At 35.4% G+C, this 24,104-nt stretch overlaps 1 protein-coding gene across 2 annotated transcripts in view; it reads right to left on the reverse strand.

Moving 5' to 3' along the window:
* Nucleotides 1-590: 590 nt before the first annotated feature.
* Nucleotides 591-24,104, reverse strand: part of LUZP2 (leucine zipper protein 2) — a 206,133-nt gene continuing 182,619 nt past the window's right edge. For both annotated transcript variants that reach the window (XM_086748692.1, XM_086748690.1), the window contains 3 exons: nt 14,812-14,898; nt 1,888-1,965; nt 591-1,211 (listed from right to left, as the gene is read on the reverse strand). In XM_086748692.1, coding sequence (XP_086604818.1) covers nt 1,107-1,211; nt 1,888-1,965; nt 14,812-14,898 — 270 coding nt within the window. In that variant the 3' untranslated portion in view covers nt 591-1,106. The remainder of the gene's footprint in view (nt 1,212-1,887; nt 1,966-14,811; nt 14,899-24,104) is intronic.

Consider the following 24,104-nt stretch of genomic DNA (forward strand, 5'->3'; position numbering starts at 1 on the left):
CATGTGTAGTAAGAGTAATGTGGGAGTTTATAAGCAACAACTGCTTAAAACACTCAACGGAAGAGGAAAGCATAAAAGCATTGCATCAGACAATTTACTATTCTAAGGCACTAGTTTCTGAAAGATTTGCATCTCAACAAGATGAAGCATATGAATTCCTAAATTAGACCAATAATAACATACACACAAAGAAGCGAAAGCATTCTCTCTTCCTCCTACAGCCTTCCTTTCTGCTTTCTTGTCCTCCAGTATGTGACCCATGAGAAACTGGAAGAATCATAGAAGTCACAGAGCTTACCCCAACCAAAATGCTCCTCTCTGCTATAGTGACCAAGGGCCACCTGTAGTGGACAGAATAGGTTTTTACCATTTAAAGTCTATTTATCATGTTGAGATCAGCACAAGGGATGGAACTGACTTCCCATGACTGGTACCCAACCTATAAAAACTTTAACTCAGTTCCACCTGCAAAAATTGGATCCTAAAAGCCATGCCACTCTCTATGTCCATCCCTTTACCTCTGCATTTCTGTCAACACTTCAGTGCTCAAAAATGGACTAGTTGTGATAGTAGTTAGGAAAAAAAACAACTAACCAAACATCTTTTATTGTTTAAGTAAGTAGATTTGAAATGGTATTACTGAAAGGCAATGGACCTTTACTGTTCCATTTTTACAGTCGCTCTTAAGAGTTGTATTGTACTTCAACTATGTTTATACAGATATTTTTTACCCCACATTAACTGCCCCTTAATTCTTAATTTGATTTAAAACCTAATCTGCCATAAAGGTACATGAAATAGGACAGACTGAGAAAATACTTAAGAATAACTGTTGTTTACAAAGAAACTAATTTATAGTATGGAGCTACTGATCAGGTAGAACAAGAGTTTGAAAATCAGACCATATTACAAAGCATTTCTTCAAATATCCATTTTGGATTATTGCTGAAAGGTACTAAGTGGTCTATTCTAGACTAATTTACAAACATTCATAAAATAGTGAAAAATGCATGCTTTAGAAACCTGATACATTTCATGCCTGGAGACTAAAAAGAACACGAAGATGGAAGCAAGTGATGGGTATTTTTAATGTAGATTAGTAGTTCTTAGAGTTTTTTTTCTTTTGTACTAACAGACTCTTCAATTTTCTTCTCATTTCTTTCAGCTGGTTTTTTATCGTCGGGTTTATTCCACAGAGGGCTGTGTAACTTCTGTTGAGGGTGAAAATAGCATCACTGTAAGCATTGCATACGTGATACGCACATACATAAGCAAATAAAAAGTACGTTAAAAATCCACGGCAATATGGCATACAGAGCTGTATTTCTGTTAAACTAATGCACCAGTCTTAAACTACTATAAAAGAAATTATATTTGTCAACTCTGTCTAGAAAAGGATCCTGATCTCTACTAGAGGAAGCATATTTAACAATATTTGACAGTGCAAAATCATATAAGTCTGATGCTGCTTTATCATCATAGTGATTTTTATCTTTTCCTCTTGGTGTATCAAATTAAGAGCTTCCTTAAGACTTTTTTCTGTTGGTAACATGACTGAATACAGCTTGACATAACGGCAGATATATAATTATTATCAAAATCTCTCCCTTCTCTTGTTCCCAGTGCTACAGACATTACGTTATGAAATTAAGTCATTCGACTACCAGGATAATTCAATTCTTCTAGTATTAAATAGTTTTGCAAATTGATTACCAACCAGAAGCCATTTTGAATAGATGAACTGCAATCAGGTACAGTCAAAAGCTGAACTGATTAAGCAGTACTGTTTCAAAAGCATTAGCGTAGAATGCATAAATATACTTCAAGTAATTGCATGCTTTACAAAACCTTTTAATAAAACTCAAAAATTGCTCAGAAACAGAATACCTGAACACTTGTCTCTGTTTCTGCTGTCTTCAAACGAGATGTTGAATTAATGCGATTTCCCAAACACGTCTTGCCAACCTGTCAATACAGATGTCAGAGATAACTACTTCTTATTTTTAGGCCAAAATATTAACAGTTTTCCTAAAAAAAAAAAAAAAAAAAACCACACAAAAAAACCCCATAGTGTTGTTTGTTGTTTTTTTTTTTAGCCTAGTTGATGAAATGGAAGAAAACAAAGTTATCAGAGCTAAGTGAATCCTATACTCATCTACTATCATCCCTATTATAATCTAACGTGGCTAGAAATTTAAAAACCTAACATTTATCTAGCTTTTCTTTTCTTCATCACAAATAGTGACGTTTACTCCTACAGTGGTCCCATGGAACAGACAGGTAATCATAATTATCTGTTATGGGTGAGGAAACAGTAAAAAAGTTAGGAGCATTACAGTTAGGAGTCCTCTATCTCTATTTCCTTGTCTAAACTGCTGCATTTCTTTACATATAATATTCCTTGAGTAGGGATCTGTATAATAACTCCCTGAATGGGGAATTCAGATGACGCTCCAGGTACAGAAAAGCTTGTTAGATTCATCACTGTCATTTTATTCCAGCAATAACATCATTTTCTTTGCCAGTATAATTTTTAATATGAGGGAAAATAGAGTTGAATAGCATAAATAAAATTAATTACACACTAGATTTTTGAACCAAGAGATCTTATGTTATGAGTCTTAAGTAGAACTTCACCCAGCACTGAAATTTCTGCTGTAATTAAATTAAAGTCCCTTCAGGAGTGGGATTAATGACACCATAGGCGAAGAAATTAAAATGTGAAATACAGTAAAATATTGATAATCTTTGGTCATTACTTCAAAATGTGTTCACATTGGAATTTCTGTACTTGTTTTGCAATTAAAATTGATGCATTGAAATGGAGTGAAAATAAATGTGGGGTGTTTTTAAGTCATCAAGACTTTTTCCAACATAACAGTAATTTTGTTTATTTTAAATTTTAACATAACCCTTCCTCTGAAATGTTTCCTCTTTAGCATAAGCCTTTGAATATTTTTGAACCTAAGTCAAGCCTAGATAGAATATTTTTACATATCAGACGTAATCCAACATATTAGTGAAAAAAGGTGAAAAAATCATTAGCATACGGATTTGAGCTTTGCTCATAAGAATATGAATGCAAATGTGCCCCCCGTGAGAAACTCCAAATAATATCCACTATGAGCTTTACTGGCATTTCTGCAACTTTTTTCTTTTTATTTATTTTTTGTTTGGTTGGTTTTTTTTGTTTGGTTTTTTTTTATATATAATGGTTCATAACATTGGTCTAGGGTAGAATAAGCTATTTGTGTCTATGAGAGTAAAGGAATCGTGAACACAAAGAGGAAAAAAATCTCTAAATGGTATGTTTTGAGGAATTTTTTTGAACAGATTTGGATGGAGAATAATTCTAAATTCATCCTACAGCAGCTTAAATCGCGACATGATAAAAATTACCTCTCTCATCAGAGAACACTGAAAATAAACACAGTAATACGCAAATTAAATATCAAGAAATTTTATAAATATCCTTTCAGTAGAGATGACATTAGATTGGAGTTAATTAAAAAGTAAGAGATTGACAAGGGGGAAGAAAATTCATTAAGTTTTTGCACTTGAGAAATTCTGCTAGTCCCTTGCCTGTAACAAAGTTGATCTATGAACAGGTGTGAATCCAAAAATGAAACATGAAATTACGAAAACTACTTAGAAAAGAGACGACTGCCTCCCTCCTGAAAGCTTCCAGAGAGACAGTGCTACTGCCAAGGATTTTACAGTACTCCAGGGGGGCTTTAGTCATGTGTGAGCCGCTGAAGTGAGCCCCTGAGACGGTGCAATTGAAGATTGATGGTGGGAACTCTTGTTTGAATTTTTCCCATTATGCACAATAGCTAACAGAAGTTGGATTAATACTACATTATAGGGAATAATCAGTGTTGTATTGATTAAAAAAAAAAAATCTGTTGATAAAACAGCTACTCCTCCTTTTATGAAAAAGTCTAATAACAACACGTGGTTTATGTTCTAGATAAAAGACTAAACAGTAAGATGACAAAGAGTAGAAATTTTTAATAACATCTTAATACTTCCAAAGCTTAAAAGTGTCATCCTGGAAGAACTTGTATTTAATATATTAACCAGTGAGCTAGATTTTAAAGATGTTTTCAGCTTGGTCATGTTTAGAAAAAATCAAGGGTTTCAGAGACTTCTAGGTGAGCAGCTTGAGGACAAAGATGTTACAAGTCAGAAACATCACAGTGTTTCAGGTTGTGTAACGAAAAGGACAGAAATAACGCTAATAAAATATAAGATCATTTACAAATCCATAATTTACTCTAACTATATACTGGAAAATTTCAGGTAACCTATTTCACCAGGATAATACACAGGAAATAGGAATCCAAGAATATTATTTGAAATTAACAAAAAAATAGGTCAACCACTTAAGACACATACAAAAGAAGAAAAAAAAAAATTGCCTTAGAGAAAATAAAAGGTAATGATAAAACAAGGCTTTGTAAGTGACTCACACTCTTTTCATAGACCAGATAACAAAGGCCATCTTGGTAGGAAAACAGAAGTGGAAGTTGTGGTGGTTTAGCCCAGATCACCACACAGTTTCTTACTCACCCTCCCCCTACCCAGTGGGACGGTGGAGAGAAATTGGGAAGAAAGAAAAACTCATGGGTTGAGATAAAAACAGTTTACTAAAAATACTAAAAAACTACAAAGCTAACAGGATATAAGGATATTAATATATACAAAATATACAAAATGAACAATGTACAATTTCTCACCACCCGATGTCCAAATGACCGACGCAGCCCGTCCTGAGCAGCGATCACAGGAATGACACTGAGCAGCAAGCAAAGCGGGGAGAGCAAGCTAGCAAGGTAGAGGGAACGATGCCAGCAAGCAAGAGAGAAGAAAAGGATGCCATGGGTGCCTGAAAAGAATGCCCAAGAATGCCCCCTCCCAGGGGCAACCCCCACTTATATGCTGAGCATGACGTCTATGGCACAGAATACTCTCTTTGGCCAGTGTGGATCAATTATTCTGTCTGTCTTTCGCCCAGCTTCCTGCATCTGCACATTAACGAGACCTTAACGAGACTTGGAAAGCCAGACAGTGTCCTTGGTCTCATTACCAACAACTCGTAACATCAGAATGTTTTTATCAACATTCGTCACACACGAAATCCAAAACACACCGGCTACTGAGAGGAAAATTAACTCCATCCCTGCTGAAACCAGGACAAAGTGTAGATTTATGTCTGCAGTATTTAATATTTTTTCGCTCACTATTTTCCTTTTTAGTGACACATTGTATGGGTTGCTTTTGGAGTGAGATAGTAGAATAGGACATTTTCCTAAGCAAAGCAACTTGTATGTCTTTATGTTGTTAAAGCATAAAGCACTCATTATTGATTCCTTGTCACAGTGAAACCTTGTATATCATTAACAAATAAATTACGGATCGAACAACGGCAATGACTTTCAATGTACCATCAGTCAACAGCAGTTCAACAGCCGGAATCGTACCCAGTCACTGTGGATGAGCTGCGTACGATCGCTGGCCCTCGGCTTTAAATCAGTTCAGTTCCTAAAGCCGAGGCAGATGGATATAACAGCATCTCCTGCTAGAAACGTAAACTGGGTGTAACGCAGCCTAAACTGAATACCTTACATAAACACCCTCACACATATATACAAACACACGCCTATATATACACCTGTGTGTATATTTATGTGCTTATATATACATGTACACACACAGGTATAAATATACATACACACATGCATCCTTTCCCTCAGCTAAACACCACCTCAGACAAATGGTGAAATATAAAATCAATGCACTACAATACCTTTCACAGCCCTGAGTGACATACAGACAAAAAAAAAAAAGGCCAAATACTAAACTTTTTCTTTTTTTTTTGTTGTTGTTGTTGTTGTTGTTGTTGCTAGTTCTCTGTATGCCAGGTGGTGGAAAGATTGTTTTGTTCGCACTTCTGTGCAAGTCTCTCTGTCAGCTTCACTCCTGCGAGAGGTACACTAATTACAAAAACATGGAATGATAGCTTGACATTGTGGAAACTAGCAGAAAGCAAAAGTAATTGCTTTTGGAAAATAAAGGGGTTGAAATGTTTGTCAGCATGGTTTTTCTATTTTATGAAGAAGAAATTTTAGAAGTGCCTGCTGGAAGAGATACTGGGATTTTGCCAAGCTTTGAATTGAGATTTCAGCATGTCAGGGATGCGAAGGTGAACTTGTACCTGTGCTTTTCTCCAAAAAGAGCAGGCACTCCAGCTGTCCTACTTGGAGATGAAAGGGTGAGGAAGGAGAGAACAACGGGAAGATGCCAACTGTGAAAGCCTCTACGCAGGACAATTACATTTCCAGCCCACACACAAACCCTCTAAGGCCATGGAATAGAGCAGAGCACACCTTCACCCCTCAAAACCCACTGTCTTCACTCCTTGCACTGCCAAGGAGGAGGAAGCACAGGACAAAACAATCCTCCCCTCAACGTGTGCTTGTACAGAGGTACGGACCATTCTCCATTTCTCTTGGAGAAGATCAATTTCTTTTCTTCCAAAGAATGAACATCTTTTGGAAAGATTATTACTTAAAAAGCTAATAAAATGCTAAGACTATAGCAATAGACTAAAAGCATCAAGTATAAACAATATTTGGAAGGTTAAAAAAAAAAAAAAAAAAGCAACAAGTGCCAGGAAAAAAGGTGTCAAGTCAGTCCTGTCAGTTCAATGCAACTCCACTGAATCCTCTTGTACCATAACAAGGTAGGTTGTAATTTAAAGCCTTGACAGCAGTAAGGATGCTCTAGTTTTCATATCCTGTAGCATGACATTTCACAATACGGACTGTTTCTCCAGCTGTTGTGCAGGAAGCTGTATGGAGAGCAGTGGGAACACTGGATGAATGTTCCCGAAGTGGGAACTTTTGAGGATGAAAGTGTTTTGTCTGCACATACGCTCTATTGGTCACAGATACATTTTAAATCTGTGCTGGCTTTATGGGAGGGCAGGGAACAGGCCTGTTCTGAAGACTCTGAACAAGTCTGAGGTAACTCTGCAGGCAATGCAGTCTCATTGCAACCTCAATATAATGATTTAAAGTTTGGAATAAATATGAAACAACTTATTATCCATCCCTCTTCTTAGTGCTTCCAGAGAAGTTCAGCCAGGCTCTTAAGCTATATACCAAAAATTATTTTTTAGAAAAGGAAATTTTCTAATACCCAGGAGAAAACGAAGACACAATATCTGGATGATTGCCCTTTGTCCTGTTGCTGATGTCTTTCTGAGGATTCAGAAGGGTAGGTATGTGGATCTAGAGTCAACATACTAATACAACTAAATAACGTTGGGTAATCTGTGTTTGTGCCTTAGATGACAAGTGGATAAAGAATGTAGATCAAAAGGCAGAGGACATGACAGAGGTGGGCAAGACTAAATACCTGGGAAGCTATAAAGTAAGGAGAAGATAATTCAATGCACATGGTTTGATCTAGCTGCAAAACAATGGATGCGTGAAATCTTGCAACATTTTAGAAAGTACAAATTATAAAGACTATTAAAAAAAGTTCAGTATGCCATTCTTAATTTATAAAACTGACAGCAAAAAAAAAGCTAACATTCTCAAATTTTAATTTCATTACCAAAGTCTGTTTCATGCCATTGGCATTTAGAACAAAATGGGCTGTTTATCCTTAGCTACGTTCTATGCTTCCTTCTGCTGTCCTTTAAGCGTCCTGAGGTCAGCAGTTTCAAAGGGCACGAGGCATGGCAGACTAACTCCTGGTCTCATTCAGAAGCATAACTCCTGATGTTTCAGAGATTCAATCAGGATTTGCTCTATTAATTTGCCACAAACAACTCTTACCTCACTAGGCTGGAAGGAGCACTTGGACCATTTCATTGTTCTCCTCACTCAGCTAAGCTAATCATTTATCAACATTTTACTGCAACTGTCGCATTTATAAGTTCATCAGAGATGAAAAGGGATTTAGCTATAGATATTTTCTTCAGTTCCTAAAGCCTTCTCAATCAAGTACATTTCATCCTAGCTGCATTAGCACATGCCCACACAATCCCCTTTTTCTAGATTCCGGAAGCAAACCTTCAATATTTATAATCACAGCCAGTCTTTATCCAAGTACGTAGTTATTAAGTAAATGATGACTAGTCCTTCAAGTAGTTTTATGACCCAGAGCAATGAAACAAGATAGAAAGAAGGATTTCTCTGAAGCTTAGAGTCCTGTCTCCTCTTTTCTCCCCCTTCCTTAATATTTCCTTATTTTAATTAAATTTATAATAATTTAATGTGTTATATCTAACCACTAGTGATAGATTCCAGAATTTCACTCATGAATGAATTTTACAGAATAATCTTTATATTTTATGTGCAGAATTTTACTTTGCTATTAAGTTGTTCTGACTGGTATTTCCAGTATGTCTGCCCTGCATTTGTAATTATGGGCATATTTATAAGACAAGCATTACATTAAAATAAATTACATATGCTGTATTTTTATTGTAAAATGTCAAGAAGGATCTAACACTTGAACACTCAACTTTAAAAGCTCTAATGCACAGCACTGAGAATACCAAGTAGTGAAAGCTAAATCTTTTGCAGGGAAAAGGGCTTCAGGAAAAAGAAATTATGAAAATTTTTATTCCAGTGTGTTTTATAGTTGGCCATGCTATTTTGCCGTTTTCAATGTTAGTAACTCTTTTCAAACTGCATTGTTTCTTCTTAAAGTCTCCTTAAAATTTAGCTTGGAAAACATATACAATTTTTAAGACTAAGCACTACAGAAGTCTTGTTATGATTTTCTTCTGCATGGTAGAGAAATAATGAGACTAAATTAGTGCTATTGAACACTTGTTACTGCTCTACATAAACTCTAAGAAACACATTAATGATTTATTTGTGTTTGTAAAACAAAATTTTCATACAAGTGCATTTTGCCTTAAGCAATACATCTTGTGTATACAAAGGGCAAAAATATTAAGAACAGTAACTGAGAAATTTAACAAGATAGGAAAATTGAGGTGGGCATATGTCTTGAAATACTGTGCTACTTTTATCAGTTTAGCGTGCCTTTTGATTAACATAGTATGTTTGTGTGAAATTGTGGTTATAAAATATGCAGTTTGATTAATAAAGTACGTAACATTTCAGAAGTTACGGTATTTGGTTCACCCAGTGAATTACACAGCAGAGCTGAGGAAGTACACAGCTGGATGTACAAATTGCAAAGGTGGATCAGCCAAGTGTGCATCTTCATTTGAAAAGAATTTTCAAAAAGCCAGTTAAAATTCAGCATGTCCCCTGGCTATTAAACTGTGCAATTTGATCTGCAAACCGCCGAACAACGTAACTAGAGGGGTATATTCCACTGCATCAACACAGCCAACAAATACTGGCTTTATTGCTCAAATAATCATCTAACATACTACAAGTGGACAGGAAATCAAGAAATTGAAATAAGTGATATTATATCCAGCTTTTACAGTTAGAAAATAATTCTGCTGCTGCTAAAGGGTATCATGCAGACTTAGTAGACCAAATACTGCAGCTTCAGCTTCCTTCACATCACTACAGACCTCCTCCAGTAGGCACTACAGCAGATACTCAGGGTGTTTGTAGAGTACGATGCAGGAGAAAGTACTGAGCTAGTTATAAAGAAACTAAACCAAGTACAGGAGAAAAGGATGGCACAGTTAGGTCAAGTGAAAAGCTAGGTATCTCAGTCATCATTAGCCAAGTTAGGTCCACGGTTTATTCAAGGACACATTCTATCAGATTTGGTCATGAATTTACTACAGATATGTATTTCAACCTCCTTTGACTCTCATTGTTTAGAAGAAAAATATGGAGCAAGGTGTGTGTGAAGTGTTTGTATAAGTTTTCATAAGACACCTCTGCAGTTTTTCATATGCTTCTGTTATTTTAGAGCACAGTGTACTGAATGGATGGTTAAACTAACATGATGTAACTTCTTATGACCTTCATAGTGCTCATTTAGGGAATAGAATTACTGAATTCACTTTAAGAATTTTTTTCAGGTTGAAATTTTGTTATAATGATTATTTCTTTTTTCTCTCATTACTCCCTTGGGTAAGCAATCGGAGAGTACAATGTGATCAAAGCTCTGCAATTGAAACTGATAGAGAAAAATGAAGCAAAATGCTGTGGTTGCTTAGAAACATGTACAAATTTTGCTCCAATACTCAGTGTCCTTTGTCACTGAATGATTAATGAACGTGCAGTGTTTGTTTACTGCAGGAAATTAAGGCAGTAAATACAAAGCACTGTCACTTTTATTTATCAGAGACGACTCTACAAGGACAAAAAGCAAGGAATCTAACATGGGAACAGAGAACAAAGAATTACTTTATAAGTTGTGTGATGTCTTAGCACTACCAAATAGGTGGTTTTAAATGTGTTACATGCATAAATAATTATTTGATATGAAAAAGGGACAAAGTACATTGTTGTGTAAAATTAAAAAAGAAAAAAAAAAAAACGTCCCAAAAGCTTTTGGGAAAAGGGAAAAAGGAATTGATACAGGGAAAAGAACTCTGCATAACTCTAGTTTAACTCTAGTTCTGCACAGAGACTTTCAGGAGCCAGTCATAAGGCAAATATCTCCAGACAAGACTAGGAAAATATAGTATTGATAAGATTCCTCTAATAAAATAATAATAATCTAAATAATGGAAATTTTGGAAAGAAAACTAAAGTGAGGGTTTCTTTTGATCTTTGACAAATTCCAGACGACCTGAAATAATCAAGACGTATTACAGGATATCCTACCCACTCCTGACTACTACAGATCCTGTGTCAAATTTCATGATAAAAAAGGTGTCAGCAGTATCTAACTTGAAAATCAGTTAATACAATTTGGCCTGTCTGTATCCCATTTGTAAACAAAATTTAATTTGTATTCGTTCCATGTTAACTATATTAGTTATTATGAACATGCATAAAACCATAAAAAACTTACATTGGGATTACAAATTTGAGAGAGAGAGGGATACTTCGCCATACAGACTAAAAAATAAATATTGATTGAGAGCAGCAGCTAGCTATTTCCCTTTATTTCTTGCCTTAAAAACTGAAACACTGCATGTTCTTCTTTAGTCAGTCTTTACTAGAGTAATTCTTCCAAAACATAAATCACTTTTTGTTTATCTGAGAGACTATCAAAGGATCTTTGCAAAACTCTGCGAAAGTGCTTCTGAAATATTAGGTTTCTAAACAAGATTTTAGTTGTAAGCATATTCATTAAGGTCCTGGTCTTTCATCTTTGCCTCAGCCTTCATTTATTTTTCTTAAATAGATGGCATGTGAGATCCTGTCATCCAGCCTATACTTCCCTCATTGGGAGTTTAGTAGCTGTAAAAACTTCTGACAAGAACACAGACAACAAAAAAAAAGATAAAATTACAAGAAAAACTCCAAAATATTCCCAAGTCTGGAATTTTCTCAAAGTGATAGTGTTCACAGGTACAAATTACAGGTTAGTACTATTGAAGTAATAGGAACCTTTAGGAGAATAAATTGCTTCTAGTTCTTTCAGGATTTAAAGAGGTATCTCTAAAGTCATTATATAGAAGGGTTAATTGTGGAAAGAGACATTCTTATTTCTTTTCTCAAAACTAATTAATTTGAATTCTTCCTACAAAATATACATCAGTGGGAAAAGGTTGCTAACCCAATGTCACCATCAGCACCATTATTATGTTGCATGCAGTCCATGTTCATATGCAGAGTGCATATAAGAGAAAAAAATTTTCAACTTAAACAACAACCAGGAAAATTATTTTACTCATCACTGTGAGCAACCCACAGGACAAAAAGTGGTTAAGGTAGGTCCTTAGACTTATAAAATAGTTGGGACAGTTTGTGAAAAAAATATTTTAATGCTTTAGTTATCTTTAAATATTTTACTGCCTTTTTAAAATCAATTTTTGGATTTACAAGAAAACTTTCCCACTTTCATAATTGAAGTTTGTCTGATACTCAAAGTGCATTCGGGCAATTTTGACAAAATGAGATTTTTTTTTTTTTTTATGCTTCCATGACAGGCTCCAAATTAGCTGTTGAACATTAAGTGTGGAATCCTGTGAGTGCAGACAGATTTCTCATAAACCTTCATGGGTCGGTGTGGGGATGGTAGCATAGAAAGCGAGAAAATTCTCTGAGAAAAGAATTATTTAATGCCCCTCTGGCAAGAAAATGCAGTACTTTTGAGTGCAGCCATAATTTGAAAGTAAGTATTTCTCTAAAATATGATATTGTGTATATTGTGTATTACCTGAGCTATATTTGTAGATCCACTCTTTCACTTTTAGGACAGGTCTGTTGTAGCTTGCCCTCCATGCCAGGGGCCATCCTGCTGCACTGTGCAGGTTGCTGCTCTTCAAAATAGCTCCTGGCTGCGTATTTTTTTGCAGCTATCTGCACAAAGAACTAACTCCCAGAAACCTCTTTAAATCATACTGAGCAATCGATTTTATATTTTTTAAAAAGCAAATTTTATTATATTATTATTTTAAACAATTTTTACTTCCAATTGAACTTGGAAATAAGTTTTTAAAATATACCTTAAAAGTCCATTTAATGTAAAGAGAACATCTCTTTCTGTATATGTAAGTTTTTTACACTGGAGATTCTGGTTTTGACTGGAATAAATACCACACTATTTATCTCTTCCTTGCTTGGAGATGTGGCTGTCCTAACAATCTTTTCTGTTACTTGGATCTCAAAGCCATTCCTTCAACAGCCCCTGCAAGCACAGCACAGTGAAATCTTCGTGTATTACTGTAATTGATTTTTTAAAGAGTGAACTGAATGGAACTATGAATATTACATAATACGCATTTTTCTGTTGGAAAATAAATTTATAGCAGCAACGTGTTTAAAAGCAAGATGACTGATAAAACTATTGTCTACTTAATTTTCCTGTAAGGAACATTGTCTAACAAGGCACAGTGAATCTGAATATCCCTCTGGTACGCTTTCTCTAATTTTACTACTTTTTCCCCATACAGGAGGTTTTGTCAAATACAGACTTAACAAATCTTAGAGATTTAAAATTTAAAGGACATGTGAGTTCTATAGAATACAGAAGTGGTCCTAAAATACGATAATTAAGAGATTAAATTACATAAAACTTAATATTATTACTCAAATTTAGATATATAACCTATTTTCTTTTTCTTTGATTATAATGCTACTTAGACAAAGGCAGGGAATAAGGCTAGATTTTAATCTAACTTGATGCACGATAAATAGTTCAAGTCCCCAAGACTTCTAACTCCAGATGGAGTAGTTTTCTGCTTTCTTAGACAAAATTTTCATACCAAGCACCATACCATGTTGACTAAATGGCTAAAAATACTAGCTGCTAGAAGCACAAAAAGCCACCTATGCCCTATAACCAAAATAACAAAATCTACGCTTTTATGGAAAAGTGCATCTTTTAGGTGTCTTTCATTGGATTACTTAACGCAGAAATTACGTACCTTCTTAATTTGTGAAAATGCTTTTTTTTTTTCCCCTCTCTGCTTTAATGTATTCACTTCTGTAAAAAAAAGTTGCTTGAACTTCTTTCCACAAACATCCAGTCTAAATAAATTCAGCATCTACCTAAAGTAACCTATATTCCATCACACTTTCCATAACTTTCCCAGACGGTAACCAACCTCTAGTCATAATCTAAATGAAGCTCACTCTGACTTCAGAATGAAGTCATCTTATTCTTTTTTCTCCTTCAACCTTTATTAGCAAGAAATGAACTTTCCTTCAATCTTTAGATATTACAAAAGGTGTGTGTCCAGCACTCTTCTGGACACACAATTTCTCTTTACCTCTGCCCTCCTCTAGAGGATGTAGCTGAGGGGAAGTCACTTATGGTTGATTAAACTTGTAACGTATTTGTAATAAATGGATAATAGATACAGCTTTTACAATTCATTGGATACTGAAGTATCTATCTTTGTTTTCCAGACTCCTCTTCACACTGCTATAATGGCTACCAGCAAGCTACCCAGTCATCTCCACAGGTCTGTTATATTTGGAGGTAGGCAACGTCTTCAGTAGTTCATTCGACAACTGTTGTAACAGTCTTTTTCCTACTGTCTTCTATATTTCACCTGAAAATTAGTCAAGGTAGCACTTTTTGGACTATTGAGCAGGCAACACAATCTCTCAACAATTTTTGCTTTCTTTCCTGTTTTATTTCTATCATTATAATTCCAGCCATAACCCCATTTGGGATTTCTGTTAACAGCTCCCACCATGCTGTCTGAATAAGAGTTTTGCCTCAGTAAAAGCAGCAGATTTAGCTTTCCGTCAACATGTTATAAGAAAAACACAGCTCGTGGCTTTCCTAGACTGGCAGTGGATGAGATTACACGCTTTCAACTATTATGCTGTCACCTCTTAAATCTCCCCAAAGGTTTTGTTTTATCAAACGAAGCATCTGTGACAGCTGTGCCTGATTATTAGTGGAAACAATATGTAAACAAGGTTCTGCATCTTACTGTAATGCAACAGCTCTTCCACCAGGAACAAGCCAGTTCTTGAAACTGCTCTTTTCCAACAGCTCTATGAGTTCTATTAAGTAGTCTTTAAAAGAAACCCAGAGTACACCTGCACAGATTGACGGTGAAGAGCGTTTGCTCCTCAGCACTTTAATGTAGAATATAGCTGGCTTATAAAACACATGTACCAGCTTGACTAGGAAAAGTAAGTCACATCAATAATCACCTAAGGCATTACTGTTTTCAGACAGTCTAGACTAGACCCTGATTTCTAGGTGAGCTAAGCTTACATCTTGGGAATCGCAATCCTGGATGCTCTGATTTTCTTCCTTTCTTGAGGCCACATGAAGATTCTCTTTCTCTGCTGACACATTGCGCTGGGCATGGGAAATAAAAAAAAATTAAACAGTTAATATAGATAAAATTTCAGAAAAGTCACATTTGAAAAATCAGGATAACGACAAAAACTCAAGAGGTCAGATGTTGCAAACTGTTAACTACTTTATACCCTGTATTTTCAGCAAATTTTATAAAGGAATGTTTTAAAATACATTCTCATTAAAGCACGCCATTGGAAAGGATTACTTCTTTATAAGTAATCAAGACTTTCTAGCTGAAAACTGACCAAAGGGACTTGGTGGTCTATTGTTTTGTATGTTATTAAGCAAAATCATAATGAAGTACCAGTTAAATTACATTTTATTTTCTGCAAACATTTGGAGGGAAACTAAAGGAGGAGGGGGAAAAGCATTTTCAGAACTCATATTCCTCTGCCTCTTGTGGATTCTGGGAAAGATTTAGGCCCTGAGTAGAAGCTGTTTATGAACTGCTTTAGCTTACCTCAGCCGTCTACAGTCTCTCCCTGCTGGGACCTCACGTCATTGTGAGCTGGCAAAACGTGTTCCATTTCGTGCCTTTCACTTACCTCCTTACACTCAAAATGGACTGCTTTATGGGGCAGTTACTCTATAACCCAGACTATCACTTTATATAATCAGTGAATTTCCTTCCACTGAAATACTAGGCACTCTAGGCATGTTTTTCCATATTTCCTGCAATTTTTAAGATTCAAAGGGACATGAAGAGAAAGAATATACACAGGCTTTTTAATATAGACCTTGCACTGTATTTATACCTCAGTATTTTTTTAATTTAGCTTGATAACTTCACAATTTTGTGGCCTTAAACACTATACAACTGCATAGAATTACAAGGGATTATTTAAAAAATAAACGATCCATAAAATTTAGAAAATGTATTACTAAATTAACTGGCTATCCCGATACATGTATCACTGCCTGTACAGCACAACTGCATACTCTGCTGAGACATGAAGTAACTAAAAGAGCTGGATGCACCATAATTTGCTGATAGAATTGAATTCTGTCCTCCTGGCCAGAATGCCACAGAGCACACTCATATAGGTACTTTATAACATTTGGAGACCAAGACTGAGTTCTTACATGGAAAAAAAAATATTTTTTAAAAAAATTAATATTTTTGAAGGCTTATGTTTGCTGATGATGTGGGAGTCTTTGAAGTAGACTTTACAAACAAGATCTTTTGTTACTAAAAACAATCTCTCCTAATAAAAAATGAATATGCTATTATCTGTCTGAATGAAGCCTATTTACTAGACTGACAGCTTACCTAATAAAAATGCCATCAAGTGTTCCAGGGTGAAACGGTTTGGAAACAGTTTCTGAACTCTTTCCCAATTTGCTTAAAGCTTTCTGAACCCTTCTCAAAGCTTTTCAATACAGGATTTTGCATGCAAACATTTTTTTTCAAGGATCATCAACCCTTTTATCTTTTTTCCTTTGAAATAATTTAGAAATTACAGCATCCTCCTGGTGAGACCTTACAAGCTTGACGAAAAGCCAAGCTTTGCATTTCAGATACTTGAAATAAGCAAAACTGTTTACAATGCGTTTAACGTATATGCTCACAGATGGAACTAGACTCTGTTGGTGCGCGTTTTGCCTGCAGCAGAACTTTCAGAATGCTTATGACAGAGAAGGAAGTCAAACTAATTATTTCTCTGAGTTCTGTTCCAAAGTCTGCACTAGAATAAATGACAGAGCCCAATTCTGCTTCATGCCTTTGAAATTTCTTTCAGTTATGCTTTATATAGTTTTCATTTCCAACATCATACAAATTTTCTCCTCAAAGTGCACATTGTTATTATAATATCCTCCTCTTAACTGCTAAGTAAAACTGCAAAGCTAGGTCAACTGAATTCCATTTTTCATAATGTGTTTTGACTTTGATACGTAGTTCAATTCTTTCCTATATTAGAAATAGTCTTATCAGATCTTTCCTCTTCCCACATGGCTTTTTGGTGTGACTGCACAACTCTTGCTCTTTCTAGTCAGCGTTTGTTCATGTGAGATGCCAGAGTGCTATTGACAGGACTGCTTGCCAGATGACCTGCCAACACAAATATGGGTTCCATCAACACTTCTGTTTCCTGTTACTCAGACTCTCACAGATTACTCTTTTCTACACTAACGGTTTCTTAGTGATACTCAATTTCCACATTTAAAAAAAAAAAAAATTAAGGTGCCTCACACTGATCTAACAAGACGACGCACAGCATTTTGAATGTAAGCAAACAAACTAAGCAATTCCTGGCAGAATGCAAGTTCATGGTGTCCAAGGACCAAAAAAACCACTCCACCAGTCCTACAGGAGCCATGATGGGCAATGTCCTGATATGCATAATTCATAGCCTGTTTTGATAAATTTTAAATACAGAAATCATCTGAGTTGGCCCAGAAACACATTTTTTTTTGCTACTGGAGGCTTGACTGGCTCAATCTACAAGCATTCAAAAACTACCTACAGCGAAGACTTGCTAGCCTGTCTTTGGCGTGCCTGCTGCGCCTGGCTGCACTTTGTGAGATCTTTCTGGCATACTGAGCGAGGCCAATCTGAGACACTCTGCCTGGGCTGGGATTTGCTTCTGTTCACCTGCCTCCAGTGACGTTCCTAACCGCTGGTCTGCAGAGGGACTACAAATAGGAAACAACCAAGGCCTGAGCCATCTCTACTTCTCAGAGCACTCAAACAAGTTTCTATTCTTCTGGGAGATGTCTTACTCCTTTGGGACGGAAATGGCTATTGTCCCGTCGAGGAAATCCAAAATTGATCAAGGATTTTTAGCACTTACTGTGATAAAGTAGAGCAATTTTGTATGTAGCAGGTGGATGAAGCTGTCAGAGCTTTTCTGGGCAAGGTGCACAGCGCAAGAGCCAGAAATATCTCCTTTCCAAAGTCAGTTCTGCCTGACTGCTCCTAGAAACCAGGGACTTTGTATATTACACGTGCACAAAGGCGAACTGCCACATAATGCCTCACATATTTATTTCGGTCAAGAAAAAGGTGTCAGTTTTATCACCTTTTCCTTCCCCCCTCTTTTTTGAGAAGCACTATTTTCAATTACAGTTCATAGCAGCATTTTGGATTGTATGATAGCCTTTTGACTTGCCCTCCTAGCCCTAGAAATTTCATACAATTTAAAGTAATTGAGTATCTATTATATCTTTCCACAACAGAAATCACAGATAAATATGTATTCATATCTACGTAGAGTATAAAGGAAATAATTATAATGCATTTCTTTATATCCTGACTTTAAAATCTTCCACAGTTTAACTCACATGCAGAAATAAATTAGAAATCCAATTCTAATAAGAGTAATCACCCTATAAATTTCTATTACAGTGATGGCCATTCTATATGTATACAAATATATTCGTCTCTGTTTACAGTAGGAGTAGCTAGCTTCTCTCTGTTGCACTGCCAATATTATTCTCCCCCACGTAAGTGGGAGAGACACAGCTCAGTTTTTATTTCTATTTAATGCATATCTACAGAGTTACAATTATATAGGACAGTTCATCTCAAAGGACTGCAAACCCTACAATGTACCAGATCTTCAAAACTGTACATACTGTTTCATACATAAGCAAAATTGCCCTTCATTATTTATTGTTTATTTGCACTATATTCAAAGTTCTTTAGGGTGGAAGATAGCTGCTTACTGGTATATGTTATGCCAACAGTAAGCATTGAGCACAATCATCAGAAGTTTTGCAAGTAATCTAGGACAACCTCACTCCCATTATAAGCGAAAAGTCTTAGAAAATCTTTAACATGGTACTGAAAGACTACATTTTCTTTTCTTCACATTTCACATACTTTTGTGTTGTTTGTAATGGAATTTCTCTCCCAATAACTTCAAATGGCTGAACATCCATCAGAGGGAAAGGACATGTTCTTTCAAACAGATTATTTGGGATGATAAATAACATATTTAGATGTTAATTTCCTGAATCATCCTTTTCATAACATTACTATGAGAGCAGAATTTTCCCTCACACATGCAGTCGCATCCTAGCAGTATATTATGTTGGACATAATATGAGCATTATTGTTTTACAATATTTCTTTGTGAAGAGTTCTGGGGTTCTTCCTCTCTTGAAAAAACTACTCTAAAAGAACACAAAAGAATTTGAAAAGTCCCATTTGTCAAGAGCAAGACAAGATATCTTGAAATTTTCAAGCACGGTTTGTAGTATTTCTTACTCCATAATTCTTCCAGTTTTAACTAATCTCCTTGGGAAGGAGCTAGTTACTAACCACCTCAAACCAGTGGAACTCATCTCTAGTTAAACATCCTTGTATCAACTGTGGTTTCTTATTCGTATTTCCATGCAGTTGAGAGAAAAAAAAACTCATGAAAATGGACACAATCAGTTTTCGCAGCAAATGATTCACAGAAGTACACATTCTGTGATGTACCTCAGTTTTCAACAGTCAAAATTATGTATTTACTTATATTTAATGGGAAACAAGATGGAGGATATCTAAGTCATATGCTTTGAGAAGATTAAGTAAATATAAACAGAACAAAATTCTGGTAAGATTATACAAGAGAGTGCACTAAAATTACCTAAATTAACTGAAAACAAAACTTAAATATTCTTCCTTGTACTGACCTTGTGAAACCCACAAATAATGACCTGCATTAAGCTGAGGACAAAACACCATCTCCTTGTTGCATAGCAACACGCATATGTTTGTATGAAAAATATGAGAACGAAAACCTGAAATTCTTGGAGTCAGCTGTTAAGTAGGCTGTTCCGGAAAATTAAACACTAACGAGGACCCAATATATCACACAATTTTGGAACCTAGTGAGGCTAAACATTTACAGTCTAAATTATATTTTAATCAATAATGACCATCATAAAAGAACCTAAGTAGTTCTAAGTAGTGCTCAGTGCACACATAACCCACATATGTGCATATATATTATATATAATTTATAATATCTAATATATAGCATGATATATAATCTTGACATAAACAATAAATTAATTTAGATATAATTGCACATGTGTGTGAGAAGAAAGAGATAGTGCAAGACTAAGATTAAATATCACCAGTCTAATTACAAAATTCATTTTTTAATCAGGTCATGCTAGTGTCCTGGTTCTTACTCTTCTTAATGGACAAGATGAAAAGAAAATTCAACAAACTTGGATATTAAAAGGTATGTTTCAATTATTTAAAGAAAAAAAAATCTAATCATTTTATATTCCCACAAAACGACAATTTCATGAGAGTTAGAGAAAGTTATGAATTTGTTCTCTTTCGTATGTGTTTTCCTACTTTTTCTTCCAGTTAATGTTGACACAGTTAAGGTTGAACAAACTGTTATTACACTTGGTGATATATTTAGATTTGAAGGTCACTGCAAGTTCTCTAGAGTATGCATTATTCTTTTGTGGAGGGTTTGGGGTTTTTTTGACAGTACCCATTTTATATTTTCAAATACTCTGGCAGTCAGAGTAGACATTCACTTGCACAAAGGACAGTAAGGAAGCAACCTCTTGCTTTTTTATTATTTTATTTTTTAACAGGACTTGAATGACCCTTATGTCTTAAGAGAATTTTCTAATAATGATAGTAGCAAGAAAAAAAACCTACTTGTAATAGCTCATGAGAGTTTACAGGAAAAAAAAAAACAGAAAAAAAATAATCAAATAAACTATTCACTGTGAAGCACCTTTTCAGTTCTGAAGTTGTAAATGCCTCAAACAGCCTATGCAGTTATTTCCAAAGTAAACGTGTACAACGCCTAGGCTATCGAGTGCTCTAAGTAGAAATAAAGCAGAGAAAAGAATGATAATTCTACCCTCCTGTTTGCAAAGGATGGAACAATTGTGTTGACACCAATACTTTTTGAGATTGTATAAACGTGTAATAATCTGAAAGCTATTTGATTACCCACAACTTTTTAAATATCTCCTAGTTCACTGTAACAATTCTGTGTTCTCTCGTTTTATGCTTGTCTTCTATTACTAGAATATTTTCTATGAAAAATATTAGAAAGTTAAAACAATAAAGGTATTTTAACCTTTAATAAAATGGTGTACTGCAGTTTACATCTGTTACTGTCTCTAAAGCTGTGGATACCACCATATACCATCTCCCCCCAAAAAATGCTGGTCCTAAGCAGCTTATGCTTAGACTAATTTTACTTCTCTTTCACATTAATAGTGTGGAAAAAAAATTACAACTGGCCAAAGAACAGCCGGAAGCCTAGAACTAATCAGACAGCACTTCTTTAAGTCTTTTATAGTCAGGGCAATCTTTGATTACTCCCATTAGATCTATATAAGACATAATAACAACACAGCCAAATTTCAGTTTAGGTAAATTCTAACAAGCTAAATTTGCTCCATAAGATCATTCTGGCTGCCAGTTTTTTCTACTTTGCACTTATTACATAGAAACAAACAAACAAAAAAAAAAGTATCATTTAAAGTGCAGCTTGATTCTAGCCATAAGAGAAGTAATCTGTGTAACACAAAGTTATTAACAGTTGACTATGGAGGATACTCAAGCGCATTCTGTGCACAGGGAAATTCTACTACCATACGCTTTTGGGTGATGAGAACTTGCGCAGTTACAAGAATGATTCTTAATGAAAAAGACATTTGTAATTTTCTGCAGACAACAGAACTGAGAACTGCAGCTAAATATATAAATAAATATATAAAGGAAATATTTTGTAATGTAAGAAAAAACATTGAAGTGTAAGGACAGCTGGCATTCTGACATTACTCGAAGTGGCACTGCATCATCGTAACACCACAAAACCCAGCTTATTCAACTTTGAGGGTCACTGAGCACTAACATTTTCCAAATCAGTCCCAATTACAAAAGCACCTGTGCCCAGTAATTTCATGCTAATCCAATGAAAAATGCAACATATTTAGCATCATGAGTCTACATAATTTCTCATTTATTATGTGTATTGAGTTAGTCTACTGTTTACTTGCTCTATTTTAGTAGAGGACGTAATTGCAAAGTGAATTTAAAGGACACTTGGTTTACAGTGTGCCATAACAAAACAGGTCTGTCCTAGCTAAACACATCCAAACTTGTTAATCATACAGGAAACAAAGTATGCTAACATAAATATCAGGCTAAAATTTGTATATATGTAAGAACATATAAAATGGAAATTACACCTTATCAGTAAAAAGCAATACAAGATTTCAGCATTACTACCAGCAAGTAGCACTGAATTCCACAAGAGAAGCCAGTGGAAATGGCAAAATATTTGCTTTGTGTGATTATCTGTTGGGATTTTGTCTGTAACCAGGTAGGTGTTCCCACAGCTGTCTACAGCTTCTGTCTCACTGTACTCATTTGGCTGATATGCAAAGAGGAGAAAAATATCTTTTGATAAACATCTATTTCATGAGCTTACAAAAAAAAAAAAAAGAAAGTTTGAGCCTTAAGGAACAAAAGTAAAATTACACTTCACACAATTGTCGTGGTTTTGTTTAGTGAGGGGGGGCTTAATTTCCAGTTAGGAAATTTAACAAGTCCTATTAGATCTCTTCTACTCCATCTGTAGGCGTAGCTTTTGTTAATTATGACTTTTATAGGTGAGAGAAATGCTCTATTGCTGTACAGGTTGCTTTCTTTGAAGTCAACAGGGTTAACGACGCAAACACTTTCTGAAGACTGGTTCTGCCTCTAATGATGTAGGGAAGTGTGAGCTGCACACATATCACATGTTTTGAGGACAGTCAACTGCTGTGGGAAAGCTGGAAAAAGATGTTAGGGGTTTGATTGTGGAACCTCCTAGGCACCATCATAGCCATTTCAGTGGAAACTGAGCAGGACCAGTGCCTTACAAAAAAGGGTGAAATTGCTGTAAGACATACCTTTCCTCTGTTTTTTTTTTTTTTTTTTTAATCTCCAAATGCAGCCTTTTTCCATGACCTTTCTCTTCTGAGATTTCCTTTAGCTTAATTTCCGATTCTGTCACAGACTTTAAAGAAAACGTTTGTCTGGTACTACAGGATTTCAGTCCTGAGTTCAGATCTCGTGGCACTACAGTTAGGTCACTGGGTTACCATAAAGTTATGCTGCAGACATTTTTATAATTCATCCAATAGTGTGTTATTAAGGTCCACAGACAGCCTTTGCATAAATATCTCAAGAGAAATGGATCCTAAAATCTTTATTTATATCATACAGGCATGTATATGTCATTGGATATATTTAAGAGCACAAAAATATCATTGCTAAACTGCTTTCAAGGCACTTTATTGCACCCAATACACCTAAACCAATATTACCTAGATAAAAGGAAAAGTCGAATAACCTCCAAAATGGCCAGGAAAGAATTACATTTATTACTGAAGGCTCTATGTAGCTGGCCTAGAAATATGACTGGATTTGTCATGTAGCATGTCAAGACTATCCTGAATTATTGTGCTGTTAAAGGACTTAGTAATAGACTTCTGGCATCCGTATCATTAATCATGTCTATTTCAATTATAAAGTTTCAATTTGTTGTTTCTCTAAGTGAGGCAAAAGAAATGGGGGCAACTTGAGAAATAACTGGATTTGTACATAGTAAAAGCTATATCTACTTTTCATATCCCATAATTATTAAAAGTACCAGTTCTGTGGAATACTATCTATACTATAGACGTGGTACAAAGCACTTAGATATCAATTTTCTTCTAATAATTTCTTAAAAGGCAGGAACAGCTCTACTATGTTTTGCTGCCTTATACTGACAAAAGTGCCCTTCAAATACTATTTTTGAGTTCATTTTTGAACTCCAAGAAAGAGAGAGTAATCTTCAGCATGACTTTCAGGGTCTTCTACAACTCTCTGACAACACATTACATGAACTTTATTTCCACAACAACAGATTTTAAAATATTTTTCCCCAGCACACCTTGAGGACAATAGTCCTAAGAATGCAACTTGAGACTGCAAAATTCCCTACAGCTCCTCTCAGTATCGCCAGAACACTTGCTCTGTTCCTGGATATTATACTTTCTACATACTTGTACTATCACCTGCAAAGACCAACTCAGATTCACAAGTAATTTAGCTGAAGGACTACACAGACAGAGATACAAAGCACTATCTGACTGATTTATGCAAATGAGAACCTTAGCCTAGCTGAAAATTCATCACCCAGATAGTGCTGCTCATTAAAAAAACCCAAACAAACAAACAAAAAAACAACAACAAC

This window comes from Chlamydotis macqueenii, chromosome 5 (genome assembly GCF_036417535.1).
Source record: "Chlamydotis macqueenii isolate bChlMac1 chromosome 5, bChlMac1.mat, whole genome shotgun sequence".
Classification (NCBI taxonomy): Eukaryota; Metazoa; Chordata; class Aves; order Otidiformes; family Otididae; genus Chlamydotis; species Chlamydotis macqueenii.